Source organism: Phaethon lepturus, unplaced genomic scaffold (assembly GCF_000687285.1).
Source record: "Phaethon lepturus isolate BGI_N335 unplaced genomic scaffold, ASM68728v1 scaffold6994, whole genome shotgun sequence".
Classification (NCBI taxonomy): domain Eukaryota; kingdom Metazoa; phylum Chordata; class Aves; order Phaethontiformes; family Phaethontidae; genus Phaethon; species Phaethon lepturus.
The window spans coordinates 7,750-26,964 of NW_010533890.1; the positions used below are offsets into that span (position 1 = coordinate 7,750).

Consider the following 19,215-nt stretch of genomic DNA (forward strand, 5'->3'; position numbering starts at 1 on the left):
CCATACTGCAGAAATTATTGGAATGATAGCTCAGAAAATAGCTTTTCCCAGAGCTAAAAACATTGTCATTATTTTATCTGGCGATGCCACCTCTCTGTTTACCTCCCTGCCCCCCAACTGGTTTCCCTTTCAGTAGTGAGAGGTAGATTGTTTCCTGTCACTGTGATACATTAGTCACTGTCATCCCACTGTCTGAAGTTTTCTCAGTCTGTGCATGCTCCCTCTGATGCTTTAGATCTCCAAGGTCGTGATATTGCCGCCTTCTCATGCCTCATTCAAACAGTGACAGTTATGAGAAATGGTAACTTGCGGTTTTAGCATGCCATCTGTCTACTTCCTGTTGTAGGGTTCTACACACAAATACCTCTGTATTTGTACTTTCGTATTACATTTGTTCATCATTTCCTTTGTGTATTTACATTGTAAGTTGTTCAGGGCAAGGTCCACATTTTTATACTTCATTATGTAAAAACTTAGCGTAGGATCTTTGAGTATGGCTCTGGATCTTATAGAAATAAATTATTTTTTGTTTAGTTATTCTAACAATCACTTTTCTATGAAAAATGTAAAGGTGGATGAATAATTAGGTTTTTATGAGAGTTCAGACCAACATATGAAAAAAAGGTAAGATATGATATAAAATAATCGGCAGAGACCTCAATGATGTTTATTTTGTTTCTGAGGCTCAAAGCCCTCTCCCTGCTAATGAAAAACACTTGCTAAGATTTCAAGAACTGCATGACTCTAAATGCGATCAATCCCAGCATTTAAGCTGAAACTTATTATGTCGACAGCTTAAAATACATGCTTAACATAAGATCATTTGTGTCAAACACAACTTTCTGATAACTTGTAACTGCTTGAAAGGAAATAAGAACGGTCAATTAAAAATAGAAGGGCATTATGTCTGGACTGTTTTTTTGATATTTTTTTTGTGGTAATATTCTTGAATGCTGTGCAGAATAAGTACTTGTCTGTTACTTAATACCATGAATTTTTTTTTTCTCTCCTATGGGGGGGGCAATTCTTGAGTTATTTCAATTGAAATTTGATTTTATTTTTCATAGGTATAAGACCTCTGTGAAATACAAAATACCTTGTGAATGGCAAAACGTGCACCAAAACTGAGTAAATATTTAGTTAGCCTTTCAAAACTATTCTTCTGGTATCATCTGTATGTTAGATTATTTGGAAGAGAAATACTGAGTTTTACTATTTGATTAATTTGACCAGGATCTGCAATTTACTTAAATTGTAGACTTTAATTTAGAGTTTAGAGGTAGCTTGATAATAGATCAGTGTGGTGATAATCTGAAGCAGTAGCTCTTTCTGAAATAGCATGTGTTTACTGGTACTTTGTGGAAGAAAAACCAGGCTTATGGAATTACCTTTTCTCTCTCCCATCCCAGATAGATCAGATAAGTCTTAAAGATTGGGGTTTTTTCCCCCCCCAGAACAGCAAGGAGAAAAAACATAAGAAACCAAGGAGTATGTCTTGTGTAGTTGACAGTGTATGAATTGTAATTGGGACAGTAAATACAAAAAAACCTAACAGTAATGTGTCTAATAATTATTGATAAATTGGAGAACAAGCTTGAATGAGGTACTTTAGAAAAAGAAGTGAGTCTGTCAGTAATGCTGTTCTTTTTTCTTAGTCTTTTCCATATTGACTCATTTATGTAACTTCTTAGTTAACAGCCAGTATTGAACTGAAACATTCTCAGAAAAAGTTAGTGATCATTGTCCCCAGAAAAGACAGGTGGGAAAAGTTAAGAATTGAAACAAATGGCCTGACTTCCCTTAATAAAGAAGAAACTTTGTTATTTTCTGGTTGACTTCAGTAAGCTTTGGCTTCCAATGTAATGCCCAGGCACTTCCCATTACCACTGGCATCTAATTCCAGTTACGGATCTTCATCTGAGAAAAGTATCCAGGGCTTCAGTGAGTCAGAGACAAATGAGCATATCTCAGAAGGCATTGACCTTGCCAACCACTGTCAGAATAAAAGGAAAAAAGAGCTGTGCAAATTCCATCTCTCTCGTGTCCTGCCTGCTCGATTCTTCAGTTCTCTCTTCATCTGTGCTGTAGGGCTAGATACAGGTTTTCATGATTAAATCATAGTTCCATGAGCACAGTCCAGTCTTGCTACTAACTGTGTGTTACCTGGGGCATAGATTCACAAATGAGTTAGCAGAGAGAAACTAAGGTGTTACATTGCAGTGTGATACTTGCTAATGCGTGATAATTGCTAATCTGCACCGTTGTATTCTGTCCTGAATACAGGAGAGTTCCTCTTTTGGCTGAATCAGCAAGTTACTGTTAAAGGATGTTACGAAAGTAAATATACTACCTTCTCTTCAACCTCTGCCCCTTATTGTTCCCCAATTAATGTTTCTGTTTTCTGTTGTTTGGTGGCTCTTCTTAAGCTCTCCTAACCATGAAGCTCAATGGTTTCCTGTGAGAGGGTGTTTGTTACTTCTGCCCCCAGCTGGCATCTCCACAAATTCTAAAGCAGTCACAGGTGACCTTCAGAATACATGACATCTTTCCTTTGATGGTATTGTTGGAGAGTATATCCAAAAAGCTACCAATTAAAGGATCAGTGCAGTTGCTTGTGCAACATTAATTTACTCTTGTGCTTATGCAAAATTGAAACAGAATTATATGATCTAGCACCATCTTTTTCTGTAGAACCCCTGCCTCATGCAGTGAACAGTGCTCTCAGAAGGAATGGCCTTACTCATAGTTCTTGTTTGTGCTCATCTTTTCATCTGCTGTCTCTGCACCTTCTCTGGTTTTTACTGACACTTCCAAACCCAAATGTAGAGCTGTTGAATTTCCAGTAGTCTTTCCATATGATTTCTTTATAACAAAGTGAGGGAATGTGGATAAAAACCAATGCTGGTAAGAGTAATATAAAGGAGAATTAGGTGATCTGGCCAAGCTGAGAAAGGCAGAACTTCTGTGAAATAATGTAAAGATTTATCAGTCTTCATAGAAGTAGATCACAAGATGTGAAACCTTCTTACTTTATGGTTATGCATTTTGGTGTGACTCTTGTATCTGCATGTGTTCCTGGGATAGGTTTATGACTTTTTAACCTGATGTAGTTGAAAATGTCCCCGGTGATTGCAGGGGATTGGACTAGATGGCCTTTGGGTCCCTTCCAACCCAAACTTTTCTATGATTTTCATAATGTGTAAATAGATTAGTTCTATGATGGCACTCATACCATTTCTCGTTTTGCTTTCTTTATTGAAACAACAGGATATGCATTTAAATCCTAGGTCATATGCAGAGTATTATTTTTTTATCATGGGTTTGACAGTTTCTTTGTGACCCATTTGGAGCATCATTCATGTCGCAAAACTGATAGCCAGCATTCTTGCAGCTTTGTAATTTGCACAGGGAAATAGCTTTTTTTCCCCTCCAGAACTCTATTCTGTTCCTTATGTGCCATTGCCTGCTAGGTGAGGCTGGACAATATTAAACTGGTGTAATTTATCTGTTCTACCACTTTCTGCTTCTTTAGGCATTTCAAATTAGAATGGATGAGTGTTTGTGTCTGCGTGTATACAAAAAAGTAATAAAAGTTAGTATGTTAGTTGTTAGTACCTGTTTGAAAGGAGAAAGACGTTAGTGGTATCTTCCAAAAGTAGAAGTAATATCATTATACATTAATAATAAGTAATAATAAAGTAGAAGTAACATTGTTATAAGTTATGTGAAACTATGACTGGATCAAACTATGCCTTCATTATTAAGGTCTTAGTTATCTGCTCTGTACTATATCATCACCTCTTACGCTGGCAATTTTTTATGTTTTTTTCATACTTTAGTTAAGATGTGTGTCTGCTTTTTTTTTAGGGTAGATAATCCATAGCAGAGATACTTTAGTGGTGGCTGGTCACTGGGGAGAACAATGTGGTTTTGTAAGTAACCTGTTTCATAGAATCATAGAATAGTTTGGGTTGGAAGGGACCTATTAAGGTCATCAGTGAGCAGGGACATCTTCAACTCAATCAGGTTGCTCAGAGCCGCGTCCAACCTGACCTGGAATGGTTCCAGGGATGGGGCATCTACCACCTCTCTGGGCAACCTGTGTCAGCATTTCACCACCCTCACTGTGAAAAATTTCTTCCTTCTATCTAGTCTAAATCTGCCCTCTTTTAGTTTAAAACCATTACCCCTTGTTCTGTCGCAATAAGGTCTTCCTGGAGCCTTCTCTTGTCTAGGCTGAACAACCTTTCCTCTCAGCCTTTCTCTTCAGGAAAGGCTGAACAACACCTCTCAGCCTGTCCTCATGGGAGAGCTGTTCCATCCCTCAGATCATTTTTGTGGCCCTCCTCCGGACCCTCTCCAACAGGTCCATGTCTTTCCTGTGGTGAGGGTTCCAGAGCTGAATGCAGTACTCCAGGTGGGGTCTCACCAGAGCAGAGTAGAGGGGCAGAATCACCTCCCTTGACCTACTGGCTACGCTTCTTTTGATGCAGCCCAGGATACAGTTGGCGTTCTGGGCTGCAAGCGCACATTACTGGCTCATATCCAGCTTTTCATCAACCAGTACCCCTAAGTCCTTCTTGGCAGGGCTGCTCTTGATCCCTTGATCCCCCAGCCTGTATGGATACCGGGTGTTGCCCTGACTCAGGTGCAGGACCCTGCACTTGGTCTTATTGAGCCTCATGAGGTTCACATGTGCTCACTCCTTGAGCTTGTCCAGGTCCCTCTGGATGGCATTCCATCCCTCAGGAGTGTCAACCGCACAACTCAGCTTGGTGTTGTCTGCAAACTTGCTGAGGGTGCACTCAATCCCACCGTCCATGTCATTGATGAAGATAATAAAGAGTACTGGTCCTAATATAGACCCCTGAGGGACACCACTTGTCACCGATCTCCATCTGGACATTGAGCCATTGACCGCTACCCTCTGGATGTGACCATCCAACCAATTCCTCATCCACCAAACAGTGCACCCATCAAATCCGTATCTCTCCAATTTAGAGAGAAGGATGTTGCTGGGGACTGTGTCAAAGGCATTCCAGAAGTCCAGATAGACGACATCAGTAGCTCTTCCCTTGTCCACTGTTGTGGTCACTCCATCATGGAAGGCCACTAGGTTGATCAGGCAGGACTTGCCCTTGGTAAAGCCATGCTGGCTTGTCTCAAATAGTTTCTCTAAAATTATATGGCTTTATAATATTTTAAATATCATCTTACTGTAGAAAGCAATTTCTGCTTTAGAGTTCTGTGAGGGTTTACAGATTATTATGACAAGTGTTGTGTCACTCTGGCAGTTGGAAATGCATGCAGCCCCATTCCTTGACAAAAGGTAAATGCTAACCTAATCTGTTGAAGCTCCATCTAAGCAGACGGAGAGAGGTGATTCTCCTCTGGGGAGTCCAGTCTGACATCAGTAGAGCTCATGGGCAGGCCGTGTCCCACCCTCCTGTCCTGGACATGTGGGGCAAGGGGGCATAGCCGAGGGGCAAGAAGGGAGATCATTCTTCTTGGCAGCAGCAAGGTAGAGATTGGCTTGACCCATCTCATCAAATTACATTCTGAGTAGGTGCTCTGAATCACCTCTGGAAGAGCCTACTTATTTCTGGTAATCATGCTGGAAGCTTAAGGAGACTGTCCATCTAAATTATGTTCTGGAAGTTAGACCCAGTAACTATACTCCCCACTGAGAGTCAAATCCTCTCTGCTTTGTTTTTTTTTTTTTTTTCCAATGGAGACAGATATTTTAAAGCAGTGATTTACATAGTTGAATGGGATGAGTGTTGGCTTCCAACTTGATATTCATTGTGAATTTGAATGTTAGTTATAATGGTTTTAAAATATCTAAGACCCTGCTTTAATATGAGAGGGTTTTTTTTTTTAATTTTGCTTTCTCATTCCAAATCTTTGGAAGCAAAAATACACTCTGGGAATTGACCTAAAAATCTTCTGAGACCATCTTCTGTGGGGTTTTTTTGGGTAAATAGTAGCTTTAGAGCTTATATAAATGTAGATTATCTTACAAAAAGCTACTTGAACTTAAGGATAACAAGTAACCTGGTAAACATGTTAGAACTTGTTCTTTTATTCCAAATATAAACACCATATGTAAACTGTATTTAAAATGTTCCAAAACCCCTTTTTAAAGAGTTAATAACTATTCATCGTTTTCTGCAATTACATTTTAGGGGCATGTTAATTCGTGACTTCTGGTTTGCCCACCTCATTTACTATTTCAATTAAGCTGCTGATAGTACTGTGAATTGGGTTACTTGATTCCAGCATTGCATTAATAATTGTTGGTTTACTTTGATAAATTTTTTTTAATAGATGTAATAATTTTAATGTTTTAAGTTGTGTTTACATTGCCATGGTTGTAAGTCCTACATAGGTATAATGCCATCACCCTGTTTTGGGGTCGTTATCAGCATCCCATTGTGTGCATGAGGAAAAACTCAGCTATTGTTATTTTTGGCAGTATGGTTGTTTGAAGCTGGGTCTGTGGATAAATTAATTTTGTGGCAGTTGGGGAGAAAAGCATACAAATGATCCAGTGCTTAATTTGGGCTACAGAGGAACTTGTAACAGCTTGTACTTGTTACTTGTTTTACACCGTGTGTAGCATGTATGTGCCAGCAAATGTTGTACCTATGTATCACAGTTCTGATGACCCCATTTAATGATTGCTCTAATTACTATGATGGATTATATTTTCACAGGCACAGTTAGTTGATCTGAAGTCTGAACTGACAGAAACGCAGGCCGAGAAAGCAGTATTGGAAAAGGAAGTGCATGATCAGCTTTTGCAACTCCATGCTGTTCAACTTCAGCTACATGCCAAAACTGGTCAGAGTGGTGATTCTGGGGCTATTAAGGCAAAACTGGTGAGTATAGTGGCTTGAATAGAGGATTATAGATTTAGACTATAAGTCAGGAAGAAATTTTTCACAGTGAGGGTGGTGAAACACTGGCACAGGTTGCTCAGAGAGGTGGTAGATGCCCCATCCCTGGAAACAGTCAAGGTCAGGTTGGACGGCGCTCTGAGCAACCTGATCTAGTTGAAGATGTCCCTGCTCATTGCAGGGGGGTTGGACTAGATGGTGTTTAAAGGTCCTTCCAACCCAAACTATTCTATGATTCTATAAATATTATACTTTTCCCTCTCTTGGCTGAAGTTCTTCCTTGGAAGGTGCGAATAAGCTTGTTACAAATTTTCACATTAAAAATGTTAGGGAGAGTTAACTTTTTAAAATAACATTTACGGTTAGTTGTTAGCAACCATTAAAAATAACATAAGTAACATAAGAATAATGAATACGAATTTAAAGAAGTTGTTTTTACATAAACCATTTTTCAGTGGTTTCTTAAAGTAAGAAAATATTTTGGTGGTTTGTAAAGCTTTTCCGGAGACAGAAGTTGCAAAAGATAATAGCTTCCAATATACAAATACAGCCAAATCTTCACATATCTTAAAAAAGCCTAAAATGAGGTAAGTTTGTTGTTTTTATTGTAGTTACACTCTCGTAAGAGTAAGAATGGGATTGTTTTGCCATACAGAGAGAGGGTAGATGGCATCACTGTCCTCTCTCTATTGTCATTCTTTCTCTTTAAGAATGCTGCTGATGCATCTACGGTGCTATCCATTGCTACGTGCAGTAGACTGTCGTAAAAGAACTCGATAAACCACTGATTGTTTCGTATGATATGTTTTTAGATACTTAGACCTTTACAAAGCCCACCAAAAGTTAACAATTAATCTGTGCGATTAGTTGGCATTGACCGATAACCACAGTGTAGCTTGCCTTGTTACTAGCCACAGCACTGATTCAGGCTGTAATATAACACTTTGTAAATTAGAAAATTAATGTTGTATAGATTGATTTATTTCAACAGCTAGGAAACACAAAGTGTAGCGCTCTGGCTGTTTTTAAAATTGCTTCACAGGTTGGTTGCAAATACCTAGGCCCAGCATATGTGGAACATTAGATGGGTCTCCTCTGCTATTTTGTCCTGTTAATTAATGTATAAAACCCCACAGTAATAGACTATAAGGCTCAAAGGCTAACTAGGCTAATTACTGAATAACAGGAGTAACCCAAACTCTTCCTGTTTCAGATCCAAAAGCTGTAATTGAATTAGAGCTATGTTCCCAGGTCTACATAGTTGCATATTCAATACAAGTAACATTTTCCAGATTGTCTGTGCATAATTTATTCTGCATTGAATTATATCTTAAGCACGATGAAGTTTCTTTAGAGCTCTTAATAATTTTTATGGCTCTGTAAATAAGCATTAGTTAAATATCACCAGCGTTTTGTAAGTGTTTGTAAGTAGGCTGCAGATTTACATGCAGAAATTTTAAGCCAACACATCACTGTGGGTGATTTTGGTCCCTCTATTTTATTAGTGAGGCTTAACTTCTAAGCGATATAGAGAGTAATACTTTTAACCTTTTTGTTTCTCCTTACCTTGTTATAAACAATTTCTAAAGATATATTAAATCTCCATGTTATTGACAGCAGTCTTTCTCCCACAGGTAACAATAAATAGATTTTACTTGCCTTGTTTCAGTTTTTATCTGTGTTGAAATTGAATTTTATTAGCAGCCTAGACTGATATTCTCTCCTTAATTCCATGTTGTAGTTAGTTCTTTTTTATAAACATCAGGGCTAATCTATTGAGTTTGCTTTACTTTGCCTTTAAGGATTTCATAGTTTTAGTGGAGAGAGCTCAGCTACAAAAAGCTAGGTCTGGGAAGCTTGAACAGGCAAAACTGAGGCTGCTTAAATGACAATAAAATGGGAAGGCTGAGTTTTAGGTAAACAAATACTGTTGTGCTGACCTTCAGGCATTCAGAAAACCTCTGAGGTCAAAGAAGGACTATGTCAACAGAATAAGCAATGGGGAAATAAAGTTCTGTTCTAGTTAACTTTCTGCTTTCTTTGTTAACATCAGCCACTCTTCTTCTGTATGTGGACTCTTAGCATAAATGTATACTCTAGAAACTGTAAAATTGCACATAGTGGTGAACTGAGACCTTTTTTAAATATTTCAGATTGCTAAGCAATTGATAATACCATGTAGTTTAGGCCAAATCCCTTTTTAGGAGTGGTGTATCTGCTTAGTCCATGCACAACAACTGTTTCTTTGTAAGGGTATGAAGTTGCCTAGTTGAATTTTTTTTTCTGGAGTTTTGCAGTTTATGTATCTTTTTTTGCTACTTCTCCCTGTGCCTTATGTCTATCCTGTAATATATATTTTGTTACTCTGTCTGAAAGGAAAAAATCTGTTATCTGTATAACAGATGTTACATAACAATGTATTTTCTATGATACTTTCAAAACTACTTTCATGCATTTCACATTACCTTGCTATTCTTTATAAAGATTCTTTGGTATTTTAGGAGAAAGTACTGTTTTCAATCCTAAAATACATTTAAAATTTTTAATAAGATTTTTTAAAACTTTCACTGCAAAATGCCAAAATTGCTACTAGGTACAATTATAGCAATGTGCTTGTTCTTCATGCCTTCTAATAAAATAAACAATCTGCTGGTAAATTTCTTTTGGAGTAAGTCATTTATGGTGTTGCATTTCCTTGAAATTCCTATTGCCTGTTTTTCTAATTGTGGAACTTTTTTCTTCTGTCTTAAGTCTGTCCTTTCTGTGGATGAAATGGTAAGTATGCTGATTGCCTTTTTTATATGTTTATGCAGTGCTTTTGTTTTGTGCAACAACTTACATATATGTTGGCCTCAGAAACTGGCAAAACAGATCTGGCTTTTTCCTTCTTCCTGTCAGTTGGCAAGATGCTGTGTAAATAATTTTCTTTGCATTTTAGTTTTTCTTTTTGAGTTTTGGTGCCCTCTTTCTTAAGTCTGTATGTGTTTTATTTATTATTGTTACAGCTAATTTGGAGTGATACCTGGCAACTTGACATTCTGAAAGATTGTTCTGGCAGTATCTCAAAAAATGTTGAGGTGTTATACAATTTCTAAAGCACAAACATTGTACACATCTATCAATGTAATATGAAGTATTCTAGGTGGTATTTTTTTAAAAAAAATCCTGCCAACTTTTCCTTGTTTTCTCTTTCCTCAGTTCTTTTCATGAGCATGATTTAATATGATTTACTGGCTTGTATAACAGCCTGAAGCATATAAACATAATACACAAATAAGAAAAAAAAGTGAAGCAAAGTTAACTTTTATCTTTTGGTCTTTCATGGTGATAAACTTGAAAGGTTTTTAAACAGCTTTTCCACTTTTATTATGTTATATACCTCATTATCATTACTCAGTATTTGCTCTTTGAAAAGCCACGGGATAGCTGATAACGGTAAGCTTTGATCTTCAACATGGCAGTTGTATTTCTGGGTTTTGGTTGTTTTGGGTTTTTTTTAATATCATCAACAGAAAATACGTTGTTGTTGTTGTTATTATTTTGCAGAACCTATGCAGTACTATGAAAACTAGAAAGCATGAAACTATTCTGTAACTTCCTCAACTTTTTAAACATTTTTGAGACTTTTGTTATACCTCTCGACATTCAAAACAAGACATGTTCTTTCAGTATTGCAAACCTTTTGATTTTTTTAATTCATGTGGTGATCAGTTGGAGCCAGTCCAGAGGAAAATAGCTTCTGGGTGTAATTTTCCACCCCAGTCACAGAACAATAGAGACTAATAGAACTAATGGAGAGAATACAAAGAAGACAATTATATGGGATTACATTGTTCCTCGTGTTTTAGGTATAACATTTAAAATGCATGACTAAAAGTGATTCCACTTAGGCATGTAACATTTGACTTTTTGTTTAAATGTAGTTTAAATGACAAACCAAATTCAGAGAAGATCAATGGAAAATTTCAGTCTTGATGAGAGTTTTTAAGCTGACTGTATAAATACAGTAAAGTCTGCTATATGAAATTTGCTAGTTTAATCAGATATCTTGGATCACTTCAGCAATCCAGTTTTCTGGGGGAGGTTGGAATTCTTCTCCCAGGTTATATTTCAGATACATCGAGGAACTCATGCATCTCTGTTTTTTTCTGAATAGAAAGCAGGACTGGTATATTCTAACTTATCATGATGATGATGATGATGATGATGATGATGATGATTATTACTATTATTGTTAATTTTTAGTTTATGACTTTTTCTTCAGTAAATAAAACCTAAAAATATCCAATGAGGAAAAAAATGGAAGTTTGGGTGTGAATAATGTACCTTCATGTCTGTCTTGAATTCTAGTCTTTGTCTTTTTATAGTTATGAAATAAAAGATGTTCTACAAATGAGTACATACACAAGCAGGGGGCCTGTACTATTTAGAGCACCTTGATGCAGCATTTGTGATAGGTACATAGCTAACATAAGTGTCACAGGAACACTGTACCTGTATTCAGACTCTCCAGCTACTCTAACATGAGTGTTATGTCTGAACTGTGACCCTCTTACAGCAAAAGTGTGTGGAAGAGGCAACACAGAGTGTTGGCACTTGAATTCTTCTAATTGGCCTTTGGCGACTGACAGTAGATGTGCATTAAAATAGCCAAGACCATCATAATAATAAAGAGAATTGGCATAATTTTTAGAAACTCCTATTCTTGAAATGCAGATTAGTCAAAATTCTTGGCTTAGGAGTGACCTTGCAGTTCAGAAAGAGATTTGTTGAAGAGTCATGTCACAAGACTGCCCCCAACCAGAAGGCCAGAGGCCAGAAGTGTCTTTGTGTGACACGTTTTCTAACATGCCTGATCTGAAACTGGGTCAATATGGGAATTGCAGGAAGTGAAATGCCAGCAATTTCAAGCAATCTTTGTGCCCTCCTCCTGAGGAGTATGCTAGGCAGTTCTTGGCCAACATGTACATATGTGTAATGTGCTCTATTCTTCTAACACGATACAAGCATTTAACAGATGAGGGAGATCGCAGAGTCCATCAAATTCAGAGCTGACTTTCTGGCAAATAGATATAAATGCTTACATACACCTGTTGTGAAAATACCTCTCTTTGGAATAACCAACCTTGCTTAATTTCTCAAATGTGGTAATAGCGACCATATTCATGGTTTTACATCCAGGCTTGGAATAGTGAATAAGCATATTCACAAACTGATAACAGATTTGTCTTGCCAGTTCTGTTAAATTTGGTTTCTGTCCTATTGCTGCTTTAGTAGCGCTTCCTGGTTTTATTTGTTTAACAATGTAATTGGTACAAGGACAAAGAACAGGTTTTTTAGGTATTCTAAATGTCTTCAGAAATGCATTGTGGTGAACTTAGTTTTTATTGCTATTTCAGTTGACAGCCATTTTTAAAAGGAAACAGTCATAGATCTTGCGTCTCTACTATTTTCCTGGTTTGTGGTGGGTTTTTTTTCCCCACTCTGTAAAAGAGATATAAAACAAGATATAAAACATACAAGTGATCAAACATGCTGCTCTTGAAGTAGATTTTGTAGAATAGCAATCTGAGCATACTAATTCGTTTCACTCCAGTGCTCTGGTTATTAGAAAAGGTAATGACTATGCATTTTCTGTACAGTTGGGGTGGAGCATTGTGGGAGTAGTTTATATTTCCATAATTTCTTTTTTTGGTGGGGGGGAGATAGCTTGCTTAAAGCATGGGTTTAGTTGGGTGGGGTTGGTGGGGTTTTTGGTATGTTTTTAACAAAGCTATTTTGCACTAATTTCTCTTTTAAGTTTGTCAGGGTGGGCATCTTCATGTGTAGAATCTCTGGCTTTATTTTTGTGGTCTTCAGACTCTAATTTGGAAACGTCCCTGGCTGGACATTTCTTGGTTGTTTGCATGAAAATAATTGTAATGTTAAGGACATACAGACTTACAGAACATTTCCTTGACATCATATTAAAAATAATATTAAAATAAAGAATATTGTCACATAGAAATATGTAGTGGTTTTGTAGTTACTTTTTTGTTTTAAAATAGTCTTTTCAATCTTTGTATGAACCTCCCATTTGAACACAGGAAAAAGTAAGGATGATATTCAGGCTACTTAAGTTTTGCCACCTTTGTGTGGCAGGGAGGAGCACCGTTGCTAATTTTCATCCATGGACTTTGAACTAGTATATGCATTTTGTGCTAAGGAGAGTTGTAAGCTAGATAAAAATCATGTCAGGAGCACTAAGTTGAATGCAAGGTCTTCTCTCCCCACATGGAGAGAACACATTGGTGTGCAAACCGCTAACTGCAGTGACAGAGTGCCTGCTTGCTTTTTTTTTTTTCTGCATGCATGTCTTTTACGCAGGAGAGCAATTTCAGATTGTGTGTGTAGAAACAGTTAAGTGCTCTTTCAGTATTAACTTTGATAAAACTTCTCAACATTTTTTTTCTTTTTTTTTTGTAAAGGAGCGAGAACTTGAAGCTAACAAGAAAGAAAAAGTGAAAGAAGCTCAGCTGGAAGCTGAGGTGAAGTTACTGAGGAAGGAAAATGAAGCACTTCGTAGACACATAGCTGTGCTTCAGGCTGAGGTTTATGGAGCGAGATTGGCAGCCAAGTATTTAGACAAGGAACTAGCTGGAAGGTATGTAAAGCCAATCCATGTTCATGGACTGGAGATTGTTTTTGTTGTTGCGTTCTTCCTTTGCGTCCCCAGAGGCAGGTCCAAAGTTAACACTAAGTCTCACATTTGCAGTTAATTGAACAAAAGGAAGAAACAAAAATCCCCACAGTTCTTGCACTTGCACTAGTTGCTGCGTGACTGTGGTGTAGCCAGGTGAAGTGTGAGAGTTGTACGATGCATTGATTTTTCAGTTGTAATAGAGCATGGTGTTTTTTACTCTCTCTGTCATTATGTAGGGTCCAGCAGATTCAGTTACTGGGCCGAGATATGAAAGGACCTGCTCATGACAAGCTTTGGAATCAGCTTGAAGCAGAAATACACCTTCACCGTCACAAAACCGTTATTAGAGCTTGTCGAGGTCGGAATGATCTAAAAAGACCAATGCATGCACCACCAGGACATGTAAGTTGAAAAGATGAGCCTTTCCTCCATGATTTCCAGCATTTGTGGAAAATATATACCAGTTATTTCTTAACTTCTGTGATTGTTTTCACTTCAATATTGTGTTCTTTGAAATGTCACTTCCAAATATATAATTCTTTTGTATGCTGAAGGACAGTTTCATGCTAAATAGCATGTCCCCATAAATGACTATGAAAGATGATACAATTCCTTTGCCTTACCTAGGAACACTCAGTCCTTTTGAAAACTGAGCCTCTGCTATGTGTATGTATAAATACGGATTTAACAGCATAATTTTGTTACCCGGTTTTCAAAATGTGGAGCTAACTTATTTACAAAAAACAAAAAAATAACATTTTAGGATTAGATCGCACTGAAATAGATTTTTAATAATTTTTTAAAAGGCCAGATAAATTGACAGTCTGTAAGATAATTGATTTCTCCTCTGGCCCCCACCCTCCAAAAGGTACTTTTAAAAATAAAACCTTTAAAAGCCATTTCACTGTGGGTAGCCTTGGTAGAACTCACCCAATTTGGCATATGAGCTGTTAATCACCCCAGTGTTCAGTGCATAAAACTAAACATTTTCAGGGAAGTGCTTTGCTTTGTTCTATTCTAAATAACTTAGTTGGTCAGATGGGTCTTATTAATTGTTGCTAATTGCATATAAAATATTGGTGGACAAATATCCGTGTGTGGGATTTTAAGGGTATGCATAATGGCAACAGTGGCTTCATAAAAGCAAAATACTTTGATTTATTTAGTCTCACTTTTAGTTTTGAGTTGAATGGCTTTTGGGTATGGTTTGTTTTTATTGTAATAAAAATAAACTTGAGCAAGCAACCAGTCCCTTGGGAATGTATTACATCATCTTCGATAGTGAGTTTTAAATTGCAGTTTATTACATCATACAACTTTTCAGCCATCATCAGCATTCCTTCACATTTTTCATTCCCTTTATATTTTTCATATGAGGCTGATTTCCTTCTTTTGAAGTTAAGTTCTGTGTTGTGCATCACTCAGCACTGAAATAACTATTCTCATCAGGAGTGTCTGGTGAGGAATCTTTTCTGATTTCATACCCTGTCTGTAAAGGAGCACTGTAAGTTTGTCCTGCTGAGAGCTAGTCTAAAACTGTTGCTGATATACTGACTGTACACAATTTAAAAAAAAAAAAAAAAAAGGCAGAAATGCATCACTTTTTGGTTCACACATTTATATTTATGCTATGTTTGTTTTTTATCAAACTAGGATCCTGACGCCTTAAAGAAGAGTCAAGGGGTTGGTCCAATCAGAAAAGTTTTGCTGGTTAAAGAAGACCATGAAGGACTAGGAATTTCAATCACAGTAAATACTTGCATTTATTTTCCGTGACACAGAAGCAACAATTTTAATTTGTATTTGTACTTCTGTAAAATATGTGGATTGGTAAACGTATTGTTAGAACATGCAAAAAAACCCATATGCAAATCCGTAGCTATGGTCATAGAACTTGAAGGCTCATTTTGATAGATTAGGAAATAGATAATTGCTATTCATGTAAAACTTATGATTTCAAGTTAGGTTTAGGGTATAGACACTTTATCAGATTAGCCAGTGGTGAATTTCAGGTGTGGTAAGTATGTAGAAGAGCAGAAGCAATCTGAGAACTAACTTCCAAAGCTTAGCTGTTGTGGTTGTAACTTTTTCCCATGTATCGGCATCTCACACCTAACAAAAGCTGTATCAACTTTTTACAACAAATTTTGAAAGTTCTGACTGTTACACTTAAATATCATTGTTATTCAGAATTGTCTCCTTTGACTCTGAGTATATACTTGAAATTTGTCCATTCTTTTGTGGCGAGTAGAATTAAGGGAAGCATCTCATGCGTTCTTCTTAAGCATTCTTTTGTCTGAAGCATGCTTTCTAATTTTATATAATAAAAGTCAAAATTAACACTTTAAGCGCAACTACCAGGATGTTGATTTTACGCTAATGGATATCTCAGTTAATTAAAATCTACTTTCTGGTTTTTTTTAATAGGGTGGGAAGGAGCATGGTGTCCCAATACTGATCTCTGAAATCCATCCTGGACAACCTGCTGATCGATGCGGAGGACTGCATGTTGGTGATGCTATTCTGGCAGTAAATGGAGTTAATCTAAGAGATGCCAAACATAAAGAAGCTGTAACTATTCTTTCCCAACAGGTCAGTTGGGATGTGTTATTCACAGGCACATCTAGGTGCTTCCTTTGTTCCGCCTATTGAATTACCTTGAATTTTAATGTTCTCTGTTAAGCACAGTGTTATGCTAAGCTGCAGTGATTCCTGAAGCTGATTCATCTTACACTTAATCCTCCTGTGTCTTGGAATTTAAGGAGAAAAATGGTGGGTCAGCACTGGTTCGGTTAGACCCATGGATTGGCTAATGATGCTTCAGTAAGGCTGATAGACATCAGCTTGTTATATTGCCCCACAGAAATAATTACTTAGTGACATATGTTTTATTCTTTTATGACTGGACAGCTCCAGCGAAGCAATGTTTCTCCTGTACTTTGTTCTCTAGAATCTTCTTCCTGCCTTGCCTCGCCATTTTTGGACAGTTAACAGGTGCACTTAATTTATTGGAAAACTTACTCATTAGAGTTCATTCAACATAACTGTAAAAGTGTTTATAACAGTAAAATGTATTTGTTTTAGTAACCTAGCTCATCTCTGTAATCCTGTTGCATAGCTGTGCAGTAGTAAGTAAATTTGTAATTTTCATTGCATTTTAGAGAGGTGAGATTGAATTTGAAGTAGTGTATGTTGCTCCAGAAGTTGATTCGGATGATGAAAATGTAGAATATGAGGACGAGAGTGGACACCGTTATCGTTTATATCTTGATGAATTGGAAGAAGGTGCAAATTCAAGTTCTAATAGGAAAGATGCAAATGTGGATGTCAAACCCTCACAAGGTATGCCTTCTAAAATGTCTTACGTGCAGTTTAATTCTGAAGTCTCGATATGCAAACCAATTTCTGGAAAACACTGTTTTTATGTTCATTGTCAAATTAATCTACTATTAATTCAACTAACCTACTAGTAGGCTGTTGGCTCTTTTGGTTGGTCCCTCACTTATTGGCTTGGTTTACTTAGATACAACTGAATTAACTGAATTAATTTGTGGGGGTTTTTTGGGTGATTGCCTTTTCCCAAAGGTTGAAATTCAAATTTATTCTTACCTTTTCCTGACTCTGGTCTAGGAGTAGTTAATTCCCCTTAACACTTTAGGTATTTGAAGAAGCCAACAAGATATTTAGATCAGAGAGGTGTAGAAACAGTTCCTGTTTTCCTGCCATACTGTGTTCTGCTAAAACCCTATTAGCTCTTATTTTAGTAGTCATTTCAGCACACTTTACAGTTTCTGAAATAAGGCTCACTGATCTGTCCTTCCCAAGATTGCTTCTCTTCCTTAAACAAATTTTCTTTTTAACTTTCAGTGTTCGATAAGAAGCCAAGTATTGATGGACATGAAAATGGTGACCTGGGGAATTCAGTTGAAGCTCCATTAGAAGACACTGCACCCAAATTAGCCCATTCTGCTGAGTCTTTATCCTAAAAACAAAAAAAACTGGACAGATCCTGTCTTTGGGAACAATTGATAATCAATATTGACTGCTCCAAGTTGCATACACTAGTGTAGGTTGTAAAAGGATGATTAAATGTCAAAGGGAACTGTATTATTGTTGCCTGGAAAAAAGGCGGTTACCTCAGGGCTTCACTGTGAGCAATTCTAAATGTGGAAAACTGTCTTTTGCGTGACACACAGTAGTTATCTAACACATGGCATGTGAAATGAATTTTAATAATAAGCACCAAAGCATGGGATTTCTAAAAAGGATAACCTCATTACATTCAACTTTTAATCTCATTGATGTCCCCAAGGAAATAGAATAAGATGTGGACAGCTTCATTTTGACCCTTTGATGTTTTAAAGGGACAACTGATCTTCAGTTTGGTGTGAAACAAGCTTTAACTCTAGAAGGATGAGGGGGGGAATTCTACCATTGCGTCCATGAGTTTTTTTGTGCTTTGGATTTTTGAACCATAATTTTTAAAAGAAAGCTTCCCCCCCCCCCCCCGAATAGTAAAAAACAGAGCTTTTATTTGAGTAAAGACCATCAAAACCTAAATGGGACAGTGGAGCACTTGCTAATCGTGATCCTTCAGCCCATGATCATTTTATGAGTGAGATTTTTGGCATTGTTTCAGTGAATTCACTGCCAGTTGTTCCATTTGAAACTTGCTCCAAAAGTATTTAAACAGAGTATTATGGGGTTTTAAAAGCAAAATTAGTTTTAAAAATACTCACAATTATGTGGGCTCTTTGGTTGTGTGTTTTTTTTTTTTTGAGCATCATCAATTTAGTGTTCATTTGTGAATGGATACGGTTACCGCTAATGCGGAGTGGTTTGAGTTGGTCATCATTAGCTTGACCTTGTGAAATGCTGAGTGCTTTTGATGGGTACTGAACATGTTCATTTCACATTAAAATAATCATTAAAGAAGTGAAAGTTGAGTGCACAGTACCTTACAGGAGGTGCTCAGAATCACAGAGTGTCTGGCCCTATCTGTGTTATGTTATGGTAGTTGCATTAACCTATAATTGTCTTACTGTTGAAACAAAATGTCACTCCTTTTGTAAGAGCAGTGTATCTAAAAATAGCTTTTAACTGGTGTACATCTAAAGGCCCACGGCATGGCTGCAAATGGGAATGTTGAGGATGGTTTCTTGGCCAGTTTCTCATACTCCATTTGTAGATCTTGTGGTGAAGTGCAGCGCTCTACACATGCAAGCTCTACATTGTAATCGCGTTTATTATTTCAGCATGCAATGCCGGCTTTCCTGTTCGCTGCTCTGCAGGCTGTTGCACTGTAATGTGAAAAGATAAGATTTTGTACATTGAGAGAGGAACTAATGTGAAAAGACATCTTTACTGTGTCTGATGTACATACATAAGAAAAAAAACCTTAAAGGCCTTTAGAGTAACATCAACTAATCTTATGTTCTAAATTGTGATGTAGAACACAGTTACTTTGTCTCTCTTAGGAGTACTATATATATGTTTATAGAAAAAGCCTAAAAATGTATATACTTTATTCAAAGATTTTGCTATTTATAAATCCCTTAACTTTGCTATTTACATGATTGTTTTGTGTGTGTGTGCGTGCGCGCATGAGTTCCACTTACTCAGTGGAAGAACATT

General features: G+C 37.1%; 1 protein-coding gene across 1 annotated transcript; it reads left to right on the forward strand.

The window, feature by feature from the left end:
* Positions 1-6,716: 6,716 nt before the first annotated feature.
* On the forward strand, positions 6,717-18,032 carry GOPC (golgi-associated PDZ and coiled-coil motif containing; the record flags this gene model as incomplete). The annotated part of the gene is made up of 8 exons (XM_010285340.1): positions 6,717-6,881; positions 9,651-9,674; positions 13,367-13,542; positions 13,818-13,983; positions 15,235-15,330; positions 16,009-16,173; positions 16,743-16,923; positions 17,449-18,032. Coding segments are annotated over 8 exons (1,092 nt in total), but the record flags the coding sequence as incomplete, so codon positions are not given.
* Positions 18,033-19,215: the final 1,183 nt, after the last annotated feature.